At 37.1% G+C, this 16,064-nt stretch overlaps 1 protein-coding gene across 2 annotated transcripts in view; it reads right to left on the bottom strand.

Annotated features, from left to right (window-relative positions):
• Positions 1–6,192: 6,192 nt before the first annotated feature.
• APBA1 (amyloid beta precursor protein binding family A member 1) overlaps positions 6,193–16,064 on the bottom strand; it is a 458,099-nt gene continuing 448,227 nt past the window's right edge. For both annotated transcript variants that reach the window (XM_053702520.1, XM_053702519.1), the window contains exon 14: positions 6,193–6,591. In XM_053702520.1, the coding sequence (XP_053558495.1) occupies positions 6,520–6,591 (72 nt within the window). In that variant the 3' untranslated portion in view covers positions 6,193–6,519. The remainder of the gene's footprint in view (positions 6,592–16,064) is intronic.

Here is a 16,064-nt window from a genome sequence, read left to right as displayed (position 1 = left end):
TATATACAGCTATGATTGGCCGCTGGTTGTTACATGATAGAGGGGACAGGGAAATGAAACTGAAATGATGTCAGAAAAAAAAATCTACTCTACTACTCATTCAAAATACAAATAAAGTTGATTATATTGTACTTATTGGTCTTTTACATCACATTATACATGCTTGAGCAACTATAGGAATAAACTGTGATGCAATGTATTGTGTAAGAAAATAGTTGTTGGTATATATATATATATATATATATATATATACACACACAGTATCTCACAAAAGTGAGTACACCCCTCACATTTTTGTAAATATTTTATTATATCTTATCAGGGGACAACACTGAAGAAATTACACTTTGCTACAATGTAAAGTAGTGAGTGTACATCCTGTATAACAGTGTAAATTTACTGTCCTCTCAAAATAACTCAACACACAGCCATTAATATCTAAACCGTTGGCAACAAAAGTCAGTACACCCCTAAGTGGAAATGTCTAAACTGGGCCAGTGTCAATATTTTGTGTGGCCACCATTATTTTCCAGCACTGCCTTAACCCTCTTGGGCATGGAGTGTACCAGAGCTTCACAGGTTGGCACTGGAGTCCTCTTCCACTATTCCATGACAACATCACAGAGCTGGTGGATGTTAGAGACCTTGAGCTCCTCCACCTTCCGTTTAAGGATGCCCCACAGATATTCAATAGGGTTTAGGTCTGGAGACATGGACATCTTGGTCTCATCGGACCACAGGTCATGGTTCCAGTAATCCATGTCCTTAGTCTGCTTGTCTTCAGCAAACTGTTTGCGGGCTTTCTTGTGCATCATCTTTAGAAGAGGTTTCCTTCTGGGACAACAGTCATGCAGACCAATTTGATGCAGTGTGCGCCGTATGGTCTGAGCACTGGCAGGCTGACCCCCCCCACCTCTTCAACTTCTGCAGCAATGCTGGCAGCACTCATACGTCTATTTCCCAAAGACAACCTCTGGATATGACGCTGAGCACGTGCACTCAACTTCTTTGGTCGACCATGGCGAGGCCTGTTTTGAGTGGAACCTGTCCTGTGAAACCACTGCATGGTCTTGCCCACTGTGCTGCAGCTAAGTTTCAGGGTCTTGGCAATCTTCTTATAGTCTAGGCCATATTTATGTAAAGCAACAATTATTTTTTTCAGATCCTCAGAGAATTTTTATCCATGAGATGCCATGTTAAACTTCCAGTGACCAGTATGAGTGAGTGTGAGAGCGATAACACCAAATTTAACACACCTGCTCCCCATTCACACCTGAGACCTTGTAACACTAACTAGTCACATGACACCGGGGAGGGAAAATGGCTAATTGGGCCCAATTTGGACATTTCCACTTAGGGGTGTACTCACTTTTGTTGCCAACGGATTAGACATTAATGGCTGTGTGTTGAGTTTTTTTTGAGGGGACAGCAAATTTACACTGTTATACAGGCTGTACACTCATTAATTTACATTGTAGCAAAGTGTTATTTCTTCAGTGTTGTCACATGAAAAGATATAATAAAATTTTTACAAAAATGTGACGGGTGTACTCACTTTTTTGAGATACTGTATATATATATATATATATATATTTATTTATTTTTTCTGAGTAAGGTGTGCACAGAGCAGTGCATACACGGGAATATACATATATACGCTGACTGTAAACAATACAGTGAATATTCAGCAGTGCTATGTAGGTTGCTGTGTTTAGATAGACAGAAAAAAGTACATATTAATGAAAAACACAACTACTTTGTACTCAGCAATTTTTTATTACTATTGTTGTTGCAAATGTTACAGACATCGGCAAGCTTTCAGTTAAATAAAAGATACATAGCAGAGTCACCACAACAAAATAGCTGGCAAATCAATCAAACCATGGCATCTGCATCACAAAGAACAATGGTCAGAGACCTGTGATAAAGCCGTCAGGTGTTACATTCAGAAGATGTGCAGTTTTAACATTCCAGGCTCACAATATTTTTTTTTTTTAGTTTACTGTTTACAAAGAACAATTGTTACAAATACATTACTATACTTTCCCAGCGATTTACAATAATTTCTATTCCACCCTCTTTACAGAACAATAGTACAACTGCATATTCTAAATACTCTGCTAGGTATGTACAAGATGTCTTTTAGACTCTGTGATCTCATAATAAAAATTAAAATAATATAAAAACAAAAATGTGAAATCAAGGAACGTAACAAGCAGAAGAAAGCAGTTTGTATGAGGTCTGGTAATAAAAATATAAAAAGAAAGTTTATTTTAATATAAACAAATTAACGAAGCACGGTGTAAAAAAGCGACATCTGTGCAAATATTGTTACATGAAGTGACCATTTGTGTTGGAATGTATTCAAAGTAATTTAAATTTATGTTTGTGACCAAATACAGAACGTAGCCCAGCTTTTGTTTTTTTTTATTGAACTGTAAAAAAAACCCCAACTAGATTTAATTGTGTATATTAGAGCTCAGCTGGAGAACATTTTAAATTGTACCAACAATCCACATTTAACAAAAACACCTTTTTGTTTTTTTCAATGGTAATAAAAGAAAAAGAAATAAAAAATCAAATTGGGTCATTCTTTTGTGTGATCAGTAAATGAAAATAAAATATAGAAACAAATAATCAATGTGAAATATTTGATAATTGTTTTATGTAAACATCTTATCTCCAACCAAAATATAGACTATGAAGATGGTTGTGGAATAGCGCAATTGTAGTTGGGTGACAATTATTGGTCTGGCATGTGACAAAGTAAATACATTTCTTAGTAATAAACTAAAAACCATATCAGAAAAAAAAACAACAGGAACTTGTTAGGAATGGTCGATGCTTGGTATCTGAAGGAAGAAGCTGATGAATGGCAAACTGAAAGGACACAGGAGTTATGCACGAGCAACTTAACGGAGATGCCACGTATTTGTCCGTCTTGCTTTGTAGTAGATCTGCAACTGCTCTTTAGCACGGCCTCCTTTTTTCTATAGAACTTCATTGTGTGCTATGCAACCTTTGTTTTATTTAAATGGCTGTATGGACCACTGGTGTGTAAAAACAAATAAGCAAGCTTTGGGCAGTTTAATAATATATTTAAACTCCCATGTTGAAAACAGTTCTTCCATTAATTTCTCCATTGCATTTTTAATGGATCTAAGAGCAGAGTCCGAAAGTAGATCCCCAGTCGCATGAGGTAAAATGGGGATCATCGTTATATAATGGGTATGATAAATGTTTGATTTGTATCAGCATAGTAAGGAGGTAAACCAAATAACCTTGTCAATCCCAATGCCAAGAAAAAAAGTCTGCGCCGTCTTTCTCCATTTGCGTCATGCGTTTGTTTTTTTTACATTCCTCTCTTTTTATTAGGATAAGTGTATGGTTCCGAGCAACAAAGAGCAGTCTGCAGACAAGAGCGGCAGTGAAAATGCTTCTGGGAAACTCAGCAGCTATCAGAGTCAAGTTCTTATCTCTTCCAATGATAGAAGAGAATTTCTAGTGTCCCAAGACAAAATACTGCACTGTTTTCAAGTCACATCTCCCTTTCAGATGCAGATTGTTTTGTTGTTGTTTAGGTTAACAACAAGGCAACTTGTTGGTTCATTTCAACTCATCACAGCGACAATGCTACACATAAAACATACAGTAATCTGGTTTTGCACCAGTGCTACTCAGGGCACATAATCTCTGTTAAAGGGACATGAAACAATTCTAAACAACTCTCCAATTTACTTCTATTAACACATTTGCTTCATTCTTGGTATCCATTGTTGAAGGAGCAGCAATGTACTACTGGGAGCTAGCTAAATACATCTGGTGAGCTACTGACAATAAGAATATATGTGCAGTCACCAATCTGCAGCTAGCTCCCCGTAGTGCATTGCAGCTTCTGAAAGTACCTAGGTATGCTTTTCAACAAAGGATACCAGATGAAAATTGGAAAGTTGTTTAAAATTATATGCTCTGAATCACGAAAGGACAAAAAAATTTGGGGTTTCACGTCCCTTTAACTACAAGAGGCAAGTTGCACACTTGTATATGCTTTATACAACTTGGCAGAAGAAAAAGAGTTAATCTGTGCAAAAACAAATAACGTCCTAATAAATAAATAAATACATTGGTAGCTTTAAAAGCCATCTCAGATGATGCACTAAAGAGAATGAATTTAGTGAAACATTCATATAACTTATCAATACATCCCAGACATACAGGAAAAAACACAAATGATTTATACATTAAAAAATAAATATTAAGGACTATAAAAATCAGAGTTCTGACTCAGCTGAAAACCAAATTCTTATAAATTACAGTTTACTTTTTGTGTATTTACTGTGTTTAATATATTAACTTGTGCACAATTATATAGGTGGGAAACGCTTAACAAGTGCCAGCATTTTCAGTACTAAGGAGGAGATACTAGGCTGTAAACTTACTAACTCTGATTAGTGAAATGTGTCCGTGGCTCTAATGAGCGTTCCTGTTTATTACCAGATTACAACTTTTTGTACAAAATGAAAAATAATTCTTAACAATTTGTTATAAAGATTTACTATGTAAATGTAGTAAAACATGGAACATTAGTGCTGCCTAATAGTGCGGAATTTGTTGGCGCTCTACAAATAACCGATAATAATAATAATAATAATAATAATAATAATAATAATGTGTTACTAATAGTAAGAGCTGTTGATGCATTGCTATGCAATTGTTTATGTTTGTTCTTAAATTTATTTTCCTTACACTTCCCTTCAACATTCACATAATGTAATTTCTTTTTCGAACCAAAGTAAACTACAGTATAGGCATTTAAAATCAAAGTTAAATTATGTAAACATTAAGACAGTGTATATATATATATATATATATATATATATATATATATATATATATATATATATATATATCTCAAGCAATAGATTAAAAATTATATAAATTGTAAAATTAATGTCTTGAAAACCATTTAAAATTGTCACCTTGTCAGCACAGTGTGCAGGGTTTTGCATAACAAAAATAAACCACTTAAAATCTCTAGTGACTGTTTGTTTTACAGTATCTTCCTTGAATGTGGCCAATTAAGGCTAGCTGTAAACGAGTTTGTGCACTGCTCTAAGCAATCATTGTGTAGTATGTTCCTGGCTCAGGCAATTTGCAGCATACTTAAAATACACTAAGCTTTAGCTTCTCTAGGGAACAAATTTAAGATATATTTTAAAGCAGAAATCTGTAAAATTAACACAATGTATTTTGCCAACATTGTTATATTCTCAATATTCAACAAATATTTTATGGGAGATTAGATTTTGTGTCTAATGTCTCTTTCTAATGAATCAAAGAATCTGAGGCACCGATTAGCCACTGTAGAGAAGAGACTTAAACCCTGAACAGCTGAGACTAAAAAACACTGTATTAAACTTATAAACGTAACTCATTTGTGTGTGTCCTTAAAAAAAAAAAAAATATTTTGAAATAATTTTCAGAATAATTATTCTTTACAAACAATGTACCACATGGTTGGGTGCCATGGCACATTTGCTTAGTGGCTTTTCCTTTTTTTTGGTCCAAATTTTCTGATGCCAGCAGAGTTTCACCATTTAGTGTTTAAGTTATTAAATCTTATATTCATGAATTTTATGCCTTGAGTTTAAACTGGCTTTTTTTGCCAAATAAATCATAGAATAACTGAGTTTAACATCACAATAATAGACTGTCTACTATTATCCTATTCCATGAGCTTTTATATGGGCAGTGCGGAAAAGAAAAATGATAGAAAACTTTAAAGTCTCCCACATTTTCCCAGATTTCTGAAAATATATTCAGGAAATTGATGTAAACTTAAAAACTAAAAATCAAATCAAATGTCTTCTTTTTAAAGCCCATCTTGCTTGATTTTACCTTGTTCCCACCACAGCTGATACAGAATAATCATAAGAGAATAATCTAAAAATATGACATCACATTGTTGGGATAATTCTGTAAGTGTAATTTTGGAACTTATCCTCATGCATTGTTTCCTTTGTTGAGATTATTTTGCTCAGCTTCCTACTGTGGCACATGCATGAAAGGTCACCCACTGATGTAATAGCTAAGCACTGGCCAATACAGAATGTCTATGTCAATTAATGTAATATATCATTTCAACTAAGTGCCCTACATAAACAAAGTAAACGCACTTACCTACAAAATACGTCATTGTTTAGAACTGATTTATTTAATGTCAGCTATGACATATTGCAAGTCATTAGGCTGAGAAGTATCTCCTTTATTATGTTTCTGTGCAATATTTTATTCAACTTTGTAGCACTGGCAGAAGGTGAGCACTGGCTAAAGTCTTTGCAAAATAGTTTCTCTGAGTACCCAGTACTAACAATGAATGGAGACAGACAGAAGAAAGTGGAGGGAAAAGAGAAGATTTGGTGAGCTGGAGATGATTCTGCAGACATTATGCAGCACTATGAACACAACCACAAGTGAGGAATGGTATCCTCCATGCATGTCGTGAAGCGACAGAGGCTATTAGATGTAAACAGGTTGTTCCTGTGCAGTTAACAATCGGTACATTGCTGCAGGCATCGTCTTCATGTGTATCTAAAAAGGGGGGAACAAAAAGCATAAAAAAAATAAAAACACAAAATACACTAATTTCTTTTCTCAACATAATTTGTATGAATTTGAAAAAAAAACAGAATCCTGTGGAAGTATATAGTGCCGTAGAACTGGTTGTGTTAGGATTACCAACTACCTAAAAATGTCATAAACTTTACCAATTTTAATGTAGGACTAGCAACTCTCAGTACGAGGGCAATTATAGTTCAACCTCCATTGTCCAACTTTTTACCTGTAGCTTTGAAACATTTAGATTTGTTTCAACGAAAACAAATGTAAAATGTTAAATGAAAATATGATTTTCGTTTAATTTTTCTTCCTTGCACATCTATCTCTGCAATTTAATACTTGATGCAGTGGCGTCACTAGGGTTGGTGTCACCCGGTGCAGTAAGTTATGGTGTCACCCCCCCCAGAAAGTAGACACACACAAAAACACAGGCACACACACATACAAACACTCAGACACACTTAAATACATACTCAGATGCACACACAAACACTCGGAAACACACTCAAACACACACACAAAAACACACACACAAGAACACTGAGACACACACACAAAAACACTGAGAGACACACACACACAAAAACTCAGACACACACATACAAAATATGTAAACTGCACTGCATTAATTATAAAGCTCATGCCTAGAGCTGCTCCCTGGCTCAGCAGAGCATCAAATGAAAGATAAACAGAGCACTCTAAAATAAATCACTGAAGAAAAGGTTTAGGCGCGCAAACTATGAAAATTCTGCTCTCTGACTCTGTTCCAAGTCTGTCAGTGCACAGCCCAGGGCCGGATGTCACTGAGCAGTGAGCACATATAGGCAGGCAGGTTTAGGCTAGCAGAACAACTTTGCAAGCCCCACGGCACGCCCACAACATTCATAGTGAAATTGGGCAGGGGAGGCGCAAAGTACAAACAAGCAAAAGCAGCTGGGAAAGCTATTTGTTGAAATTGCAGCACTGGCTCAAGGGGCAAAAAAATTGTGTGTCTACAACTTCCCCAGTCCCACTAATGTTCACAAATGCCAGACCCTCTAATAAATAATAAATAATCTATGCATCTCAACATTGTATTTCTTTGAATTTCAATAAAATTAAAAAAAAAAAAAAAAATATATATATATATATATATATATATATTTTTTATTTTTTTTGGTGTCACCCCCTGGAGGGTGTCACCCAGGTGCGGCCCGCACCCCCCGCACCCCCTAGTGATGCCACTGACTTGATACTAAACAATTGCAGCAAACAAGGTATTCACTCTCGGCTGGCATGTAACCGGGCCATAGAATAAGCCACTGAGCTGTTTGTTCCTGGCAGACTAATCCTCTTTCTGTATATATTTGTATTATGACCCTGGGGAAAGACTCCCTAATGGTTATGGGGGAAACTAGAGGTTGACTCCTTGCCCTATGTGCTTAGAGGATTATGGCTGCACCTTACTGATGAGGCCCAAAGGAGGCTGAAATTATTTTCTTGGGTTGCTGTTTCCCTTGTTCAGAGGAAAATTGCCTGGTATTTCGGGGCTGGACTGACCTTGTTAGGTGGGTTCAGACTTATATACTTCAGGAAAGTTTTCCTCTGTGAAAAGCACAATTGGGCTACACAAAGCTGCTATCAGGTGGTAACTGGGCCATAGAACAAGCCTCTGACCTGTTGTTCGTTCCTGGCAGATTACTTCTCTTTCTGTATGTATTTGTTAATTTATTGCAGAACAACAGGTCTTGCAATTACAAGGTGATATAAAGAATATTTAAATACAAACAGAACCTCCCCATTTTACAAAAATTGCATATGTGGTCCACTTGGTTTGGTATGGTGATAGCTTCTGGAATTCATTGACAAAGTAGCCAGAAATAAGCTTATAGATCAGGGGAAGTTGTATAGGCTTTATAAAATGTCTTTAAAAAAGCATAGACATGCATCACAGACGGTGACAGAAATGATGACAAATTTAGAAGTTGGAGGAAGCAGGCCTTTAAGTGAACAAAAACAAAACAGTGACAAGAGGTTGAGGAGTACTGAATTCAATGAAGATCTAGCCAGACTAGTGCTTAAAGGGACATAATACTCATACTGCATCAATTTCAAGTGATTTAGCATATAACTGTAAAAAGCTGACAGGAAAAACATAATTTATGAAAGAACTTACCAGATAAATTCATTTCTTTCATATTAGCAAGAGTCCATGAGCTAGTGACGTATGGGATATACATTCCTACCAGGAGGGGCAAAGTTTCCCAAACCTCAAAATGCCTATAAATACACCCCTCACCACACCCACAAATCAGTTTAACGAATAGCCAAGAAGTGGGGTGATAAGAAAAAAGTGCGAAAGCATAAAAAATAAGGAATTGAAATAATTGTGCTTTATACAAAAAAATCATAACCACCACAAAAAAGGGTGGGCCTCATGGACTCTTGCTAATATGAAAGAAATGAATTTATCAGGTAAGTTCTTACATAAATTATGTTTTCTTTCATGTAATTAGCAAGAGTCCATGAGCTAGTGACGTATGGGATAATGACTACCCAAGATGTGGATCTTTCCACGCAAGAGTCACTAGAGAGGGAGGGATAAAATAAAGACAGCCAATTCCTGCTGAAAATAATCCACACCCAAAATAAAGTTTAAATGAAAACATAAGCAGAAGATTCAAACTGAAACAGCTGCCTGAAGTACTTTTCTACCAAAAACTGCTTCAGAAGAAGAAAACACATCAAAATGGTAGAATTTAGTAAAAGTATGCAAAGAAGACCAAGTTGCTGCTTTGCAAATCTGATCAACCGAAGCTTCATTCCTAAACGCCCAGGAAGTAGAAACTGACCTAGTAGAATGAGCTGTAATCCTCTGAGGCGGAGTTTTACCCGACTCAACATAGGCATGATGAATTAAAGATTTCAACCAAGATGCCAAAGAAATGGCAGAAGCTTTCTGGCCTTTTCTAGAACCGGAAAAGATGACAAATAGACTAGAAGTCTTTCGGAAAGTCTTAGTAGCTTCAACATAATATTTCAAAGCTCTAACAACATCCAAAGAATGCAATGATTTCTCCTTAGAATTCTTAGGATTAGGGCATAATGAAGGAACTACAATTTCTCTACTAATGTTGTTGGAATTCACAACCTTAGGTAAAAATTTAAAAGAAGTTCGCAACACCGCCTTATCCTGATGAAAAATCAGAAAAGGAGACTCACAAGAAAGAGCAGACAATTCAGAGACTCTTCTGGCAGAAGAGATGGCCAAAAGGAACAAAGCTTTCCAAGAAAGTAATTTAATGTCCAATGAATGTATAGGTTCAAACGGAGGAGCTTGAAGACCCCCCAGAACCAAATTCAAACTCCAAGGAGGAGAAATTGACTTAATGACAGGTTTTATACGAACCAAGGCTTGTACAAAACAATTAATATCAGGAAGATTAGCAATCTTTCTGTGAAAAAGAACAGAAAGAGCAGAGATTTGACCTTTCAAGGAACTTGCGGACAAACCTTTATCTAAACCATCCTGAAGAAACTGTAAAATTCTCAGAATTCTAAAAGAATGCCAGGAAAAATGATGAGAAAGACACCAAGAAATATAAGTCTTCCAGACTCTATAATATATCTCTCTAGATACAGATTTACGAGCCTGTAACATAGTATTAATCACAGAGTCAGAGAAACCTCTTTGACCAAGAATCAAGCGTTCAATCTCCATACCTTTAAATTTAAGGATTTGAGATCCTGATGGAAAAAAGGACCTTGCGACAGAAGGTCTGGTCTTAAAGGAAGAGTCCACGGTTTGCAAGAGGCCATCCGGACAAGATCCGCATACCAAAACCTGTGAGGCCATGCTGGAGCTACCAGCAGAACAAACGAGCATTCCTTCAGAATCTTGGAGATTACCCTTGGAAGAAGAACTAGAGGCGGAAAGATATAGGCAGGATGATACTTCCAAGGAAGTGATAATGCATCCACTGCCTCCGCCTGAGGATCCCGGGATCTGGACAGATACCTGGGAAGTTTCTTGTTTAGATGAGAAGCCATCAGATCTATTTCTGGAAGTTCCCACATTTGAACAATCTGAAGAAATACCTCTGGGTGAAGAGACCATTCGCCCGGATGCAACGTTTTCCCAATTGTCTATTCCTGGAATATGAACCGCAGAGATTAGACAGGAGCTGGATTCCGCCCAAACCAGAATTCGAGATACTTCTTTCATAGCCAGAGGACTGTGAGTCCCTCCTTGATGATTGATGTATGCCACAGTTGTGACATTGTCTGTCTGAAAACAAATGAACGATTCTCTCTTCAGAAGAGGCCAAGACTGAAGAGCTCTGAAAATTGCACGGAGTTCCAAAATATTGATCGGTAATCTCACCTCCTGAGATTCCCAAACCCCTTGTGCTGTCAGAGACCCCCACACAGCTCCCCAACCTGTAAGACTTGCATCTGTTGAAATTACAGTCCAGGTCGGAAGAACAAAAGAAGCCCCCTGAACTAAACGATGGTGATCTGTCCACCACGTCAGAGAGTGTCGTACAATCGGTTTTAAAGATATCAATTGAGATATCTTTGTGTAATCCCTGCACCATTGGTTCAGCATACAGAGCTGAAGAGGTCGCATGTGAAAATGAGCAAAGGGGATCGCGTCCGATGCAGCAGTCATAAGACCTAGAATTTCCATGCATAAGGCTACCGAAGGGAATGATTGTGACTGAAGGTTTCGACAAGCTGAAATCAATTTTAGACGTCTCTTGTCTGTCAAAGACAGAGTCATGGACACTGAATCTATCTGGAAACCCAAAAAGGTTACCCTTGTCTGAGGAATCAATGAACTTTTTAGTGAATTGATCCTCCAACCATGATTTTGAAGAAACAACAAAAGTCGATTCGTATGAAATTCTGCTAAATGTGAAGACTGAGCAAGTACCAAGATATCGTCCAAATATGGAAATACCACAATACCCTGTTCTCTGATTACAGATAGAAGGGCACCGAGAACCTTTGTAAAAATTCTTGGAGCTGTTGCTAGGCCAAACGGCAGAGCCACAAACTGGTAATGCTTGTCTAGGAAAGAGAATCTCAGAAACTGATAGTGAGCTGGATGAATCGGAATATGCAGATATGCATCCTGTAAATCTATTGTAGACATATAATGCCCTTGCTGAACAAAAGGCAGGATAGTCCTTACAGTTACCATTTTGAATGTTGGTATCCTTACATAACGATTCAATATTTTTAGATCCAGAACTGGTCTGAAGGAATTCTCCTTCTTTGGTACAATGAAGAGAATCGAATAAAACCCCAGCCCCTGTTCCAGAACTGGAACTGGCATAATTACTCCAGCCAACTCTAGATCTGAAACACATTTCAGAAATGCTTGAGCTTTCGCTGGGTTTACTGGGACACGGGAAAGAAAAAATCTCTCTGCAGGAGGTCTTATCTTGAAACCAATTCTGTACCCTTCTGAAATAATGTTCTGAATCCAAAGATTGTGAACAGAATTGATCCAAATTTCTTTGAAAAAACGTAATCTGCCCCCTACCAGCTGAGCTGGAATGAGGGCCGCACCTTCATGTGGACTTAGAAGCTGGCTTTGCTTTTCTAGAAGGCTTGGATTTATTCCAGACTGGAGATGGTTTCCAAACTGAAACTGCTCCTGAGGATGAAGGATCAGGCTTTTGTTCTTTGTTGAAACGAAAGGAACGAAAACGATTATTAGCCCTGTTTTTACCCTTAGATTTTTTATCCTGTTTTAAAAAAGTTCCTTTCCCACCAGTAACAGTTGAGATAATAGAATCCAACTGAGAACCAAATAATTTATTACCCTGGAAAGAAAGGGAAAGTAGAGTCGATTTAGAAGACATATCAGCATTCCAAGTTTTAAGCCATAAAGCTCTTCTAGCTAAAATAGCTAGAGACATAAACCTGACATCAACTCTGATAATATCAAAAATGGCATCACAGATAAAATTATTAGCATGTTGAAGAAGAATAATAATGTTATGAGAATCATGATCTGTTACTTGTTGCGCTAAAGTTTCCAACCAAAAAGTTGAAGCTGCAGCAACATCCGCCAAAGATATAGCAGGTCTAAGAAGACTACCTGAACACAAATAAGCTTTTCTTAGAAAGGATTCAATTTTCCTATCTAAAGGATCCTTAAAGGAAGTACCATCTGCAGTAGGAATAGTAGTACGTTTAGCAAGGGTAGAGATAGCCCCATCAACTTTAGGGATTTTGTCCCAAAACTCTAATCTGTCAGACGGCACAGGATATAATTGCTTAAAACGTTTAGAAGGAGTAAATGAATTACCCAAATTATTCCATTCCCTGGAAATTACTTCAGAAATAGCACCAGGAACAGGAAAAACTTCTGGAATAACTACAGGAGATTTAAAGACCTTGTCTAAACGTTTAGATTTAGTATCAAGAGGACCAGAATCCTCAATTTCTAATGCAATTAGGACTTCTTTAAGTAAAGAACGAATAAATTCCATTTTAAATAAATATGAAGATTTATCAGCATCAACCTCTGAAACAGAATCCTCTGAACCAGAAGAATCATTAGATTTAGAATGATGATGTTCATTTAAAAATTCATCTGGATAAAGAGAAGTTTTAAAAGACTTTTTATGTTTACTAGAAGGAGGAATAACAGACATAGCCTTCTTAATAGATTCAGAAACAAAATCTCTTATGTTATCAGCAACACTCTGAACATTAGATGTTGATGGAACTGCAACAGGTAATGGTATTTTACTAAAGGAAATATTTTCTGCATTAACAAGTTTGTCATGACATTTAATACAAACAACAGCTGGAGGGACAGCTACCAAAAGTTTACAGCAGATACACTTAGCTTTGGTAGTTCCAGCACCAGGCAGCGATTTTCCTGAAGTATCTTCTGACTCAGATGCAACATGAGACATCTTGCAATATGTAAGAGAAAAAACAACATATAAAGCAAAATTGATCAAATTCCTTAAATGACAGTTTCAGGAATGGGAAAAAATGCCAAAGAACAAGCTTCTAGCAACCAGAAGCAATGAAAAAAGAGACTTAAATAATGTGGAGACAAAAGCGACGCCCATATTTTTTTAGCGCCAAATAAGACGCCCACATTATTTGGCGCCTAAATGCTTTTGGCGCCAAAAAATGACGCCACATCCGGAACGCCGACATTTTTTGGCGCAAAAGAACGTCAAAAAATGACGCAACTTCCGGCGACACGTATGACGCCGGAAACAGAAAAGATTTTTTGCGCCAAAAAAGTCTGCGCCAAGAATGACACAATAAAATGAAGCATTTTCAGCCCCCGCGAGCTCTAACAGCCCACAGGGAAAAAGTCAAATTGATTCAAATGCATTATCCCAAATATGAAACTGACTGTCTGAAAATAAGGAATGTTGAACATCCTGAGTCAAGGCAAATAAATGTTTGAATACATATATTTAGAACTTTATAAAAAAGCGCCCAACCATAGCTTAGAGTGTCACAGAAAATAAGACTTACTTACCCCAGGACACTCGTCTACATGTTGTAGAAAGCCAAACCAGTACTGAAACGAAAATCAGCAGAGGTAATGGTATATATATAAGAGTATATCGTCGCTCTGAAAAGGGAGGTAAGAGATGAACCTCTACGACCGATAACAGAGAACCTATGAAATAGACCCCGTAGAAGGAGATCGTTGCATTCAAATAGGCAATACTCTCCTCACATCCCTCTGACATTCACTGCACGCTGAGAGGAAAACCGGGCTCCAACCTGTTGCGGAGCGCATATCAACGTAGAATCTAGCACAAACTTACTTCACCACCTCCATAGGAGGCAAAGTTTGTAAAACTGATTTGTGGGTGTGGTGAGGGGTGTATTTATAGGCATTTTGAGGTTTGGGAAACTTTGCCCCTCCTGGTAGGACTGTATATCCCATACGTCACTAGCTCATGGACTCTTGCTAATTACATGAAAGAAATATCACCTGAGCATCTCTATGTAAAAAAGGGAAGATATTTTACCTCACAATCTCCTCAGCTCAGCAGAGTAAGTTCTGTGTAAAAAGTTATACTCAGTTGTTGCCCAGCTGCAGGTAAAAAAATAAAATAATGAAGAAATGAACTGCAGCCAATCAGCATCAACAGTGCTGAGGTCATGAACTCTTTTAGTGTGATTTGACTTAACTCTCATGAGATTTCATAGTAAACGTCCTTTAAACTGAATAGGGAAATAACATGAGAGTGCATGAGGCTCAACCCCTTAGCTGTCCCGGGACAGACATACTAATTTGCTGCTTAGAAGTCATTTATAATGGGATGTGGGTACTGAGGAACTTTTGAGGTAAAATATCTTTCTTTTTTACATAGAGATGTTCAGCTGATATTTTCTAGTCAGCTTTTTACAGCTTGCTACATCACTTTCAAGTGTTTCAACATTTGGGAATTATGGCCCTTCAACAAAGATAATTCTGACTAATATTATAGCCAACATAAACATCTATGCCAGCAGGTATAACGGACAAGTATGTTTTATTGTTAAGGCCAATAGATATGCATGATAGTAATGCCCAGCAGGCATTCAAAGCAGAAGCATAAAAAGCAATAGACAGTGGATATTCTTATGATTAATCCCCAAATAATGCACCCACATTTTAATATGCTGCTAGTCTTTATACAATTATCTTTTTACCAATAATGGCTTTAAATTTCCTGATGCTGGCAGAATAGTGACTTTTCTTATCTGATAAAAGGGATCTTAAATTTACTCTCTAAGTACCAGGGGAAATATAAATAATAATTATAAAATAAATGCAGAACTTAATATACGGAATGTTTAAAGGGACACTAAAAAAGTGATCTGCAATGGCCATTTCAATATTTTACATTGGTTTGTAATTTGCATTGCGTTTCTTACTTTTACCGTTTTTGAGAAATCCGATCCTGAAAATACATTGAATTCCGAACCCACCACCAGCAATAACTTTGCATCCTCCAAACGTGAGCGATAACCCAGGTTATCAAAATGGTGGATTCTTTCCACTATGCGCATGCGCGATATTCACTACTCATCATACTATACGTCACTCAAACCTGCAGACCCGATTTATCTAGATCAGATAGAGCTGATGACCACGCTGAAGATAGCAGGTAATAACGGAGCGCTGCAAGAATCTCCCTAACAATAACGAGTATAAAATATATATTTCTTTAAACACAGCAATAATTAGTGAATGGATATGCACATGCGCGGGTCGACGGATAGAAATGCACATGCGCATTTGGACAACATTGCCCGTTAATGAGATGCAAAAATTCTAAATACTATTTGAAAGTGAGTTGGATCGTGCACAGCCCATATTTGAGGGTTGGCTGATATGACATAGTAGAAAATAAAAATTCATTTTTCTAATGTTCAGAAACTTTGTGTGACTGTAAAAATACTGGTATGTGATGACATATTAA

Source organism: Bombina bombina, chromosome 2 (genome assembly GCF_027579735.1).
Source record: "Bombina bombina isolate aBomBom1 chromosome 2, aBomBom1.pri, whole genome shotgun sequence".
Lineage (NCBI taxonomy): Eukaryota > Metazoa > Chordata > Amphibia > Anura > Bombinatoridae > Bombina > Bombina bombina.
Note: the sequence above shows the minus strand (reverse complement) of the source record. Positions and strands in the feature narration are given on the sequence as shown.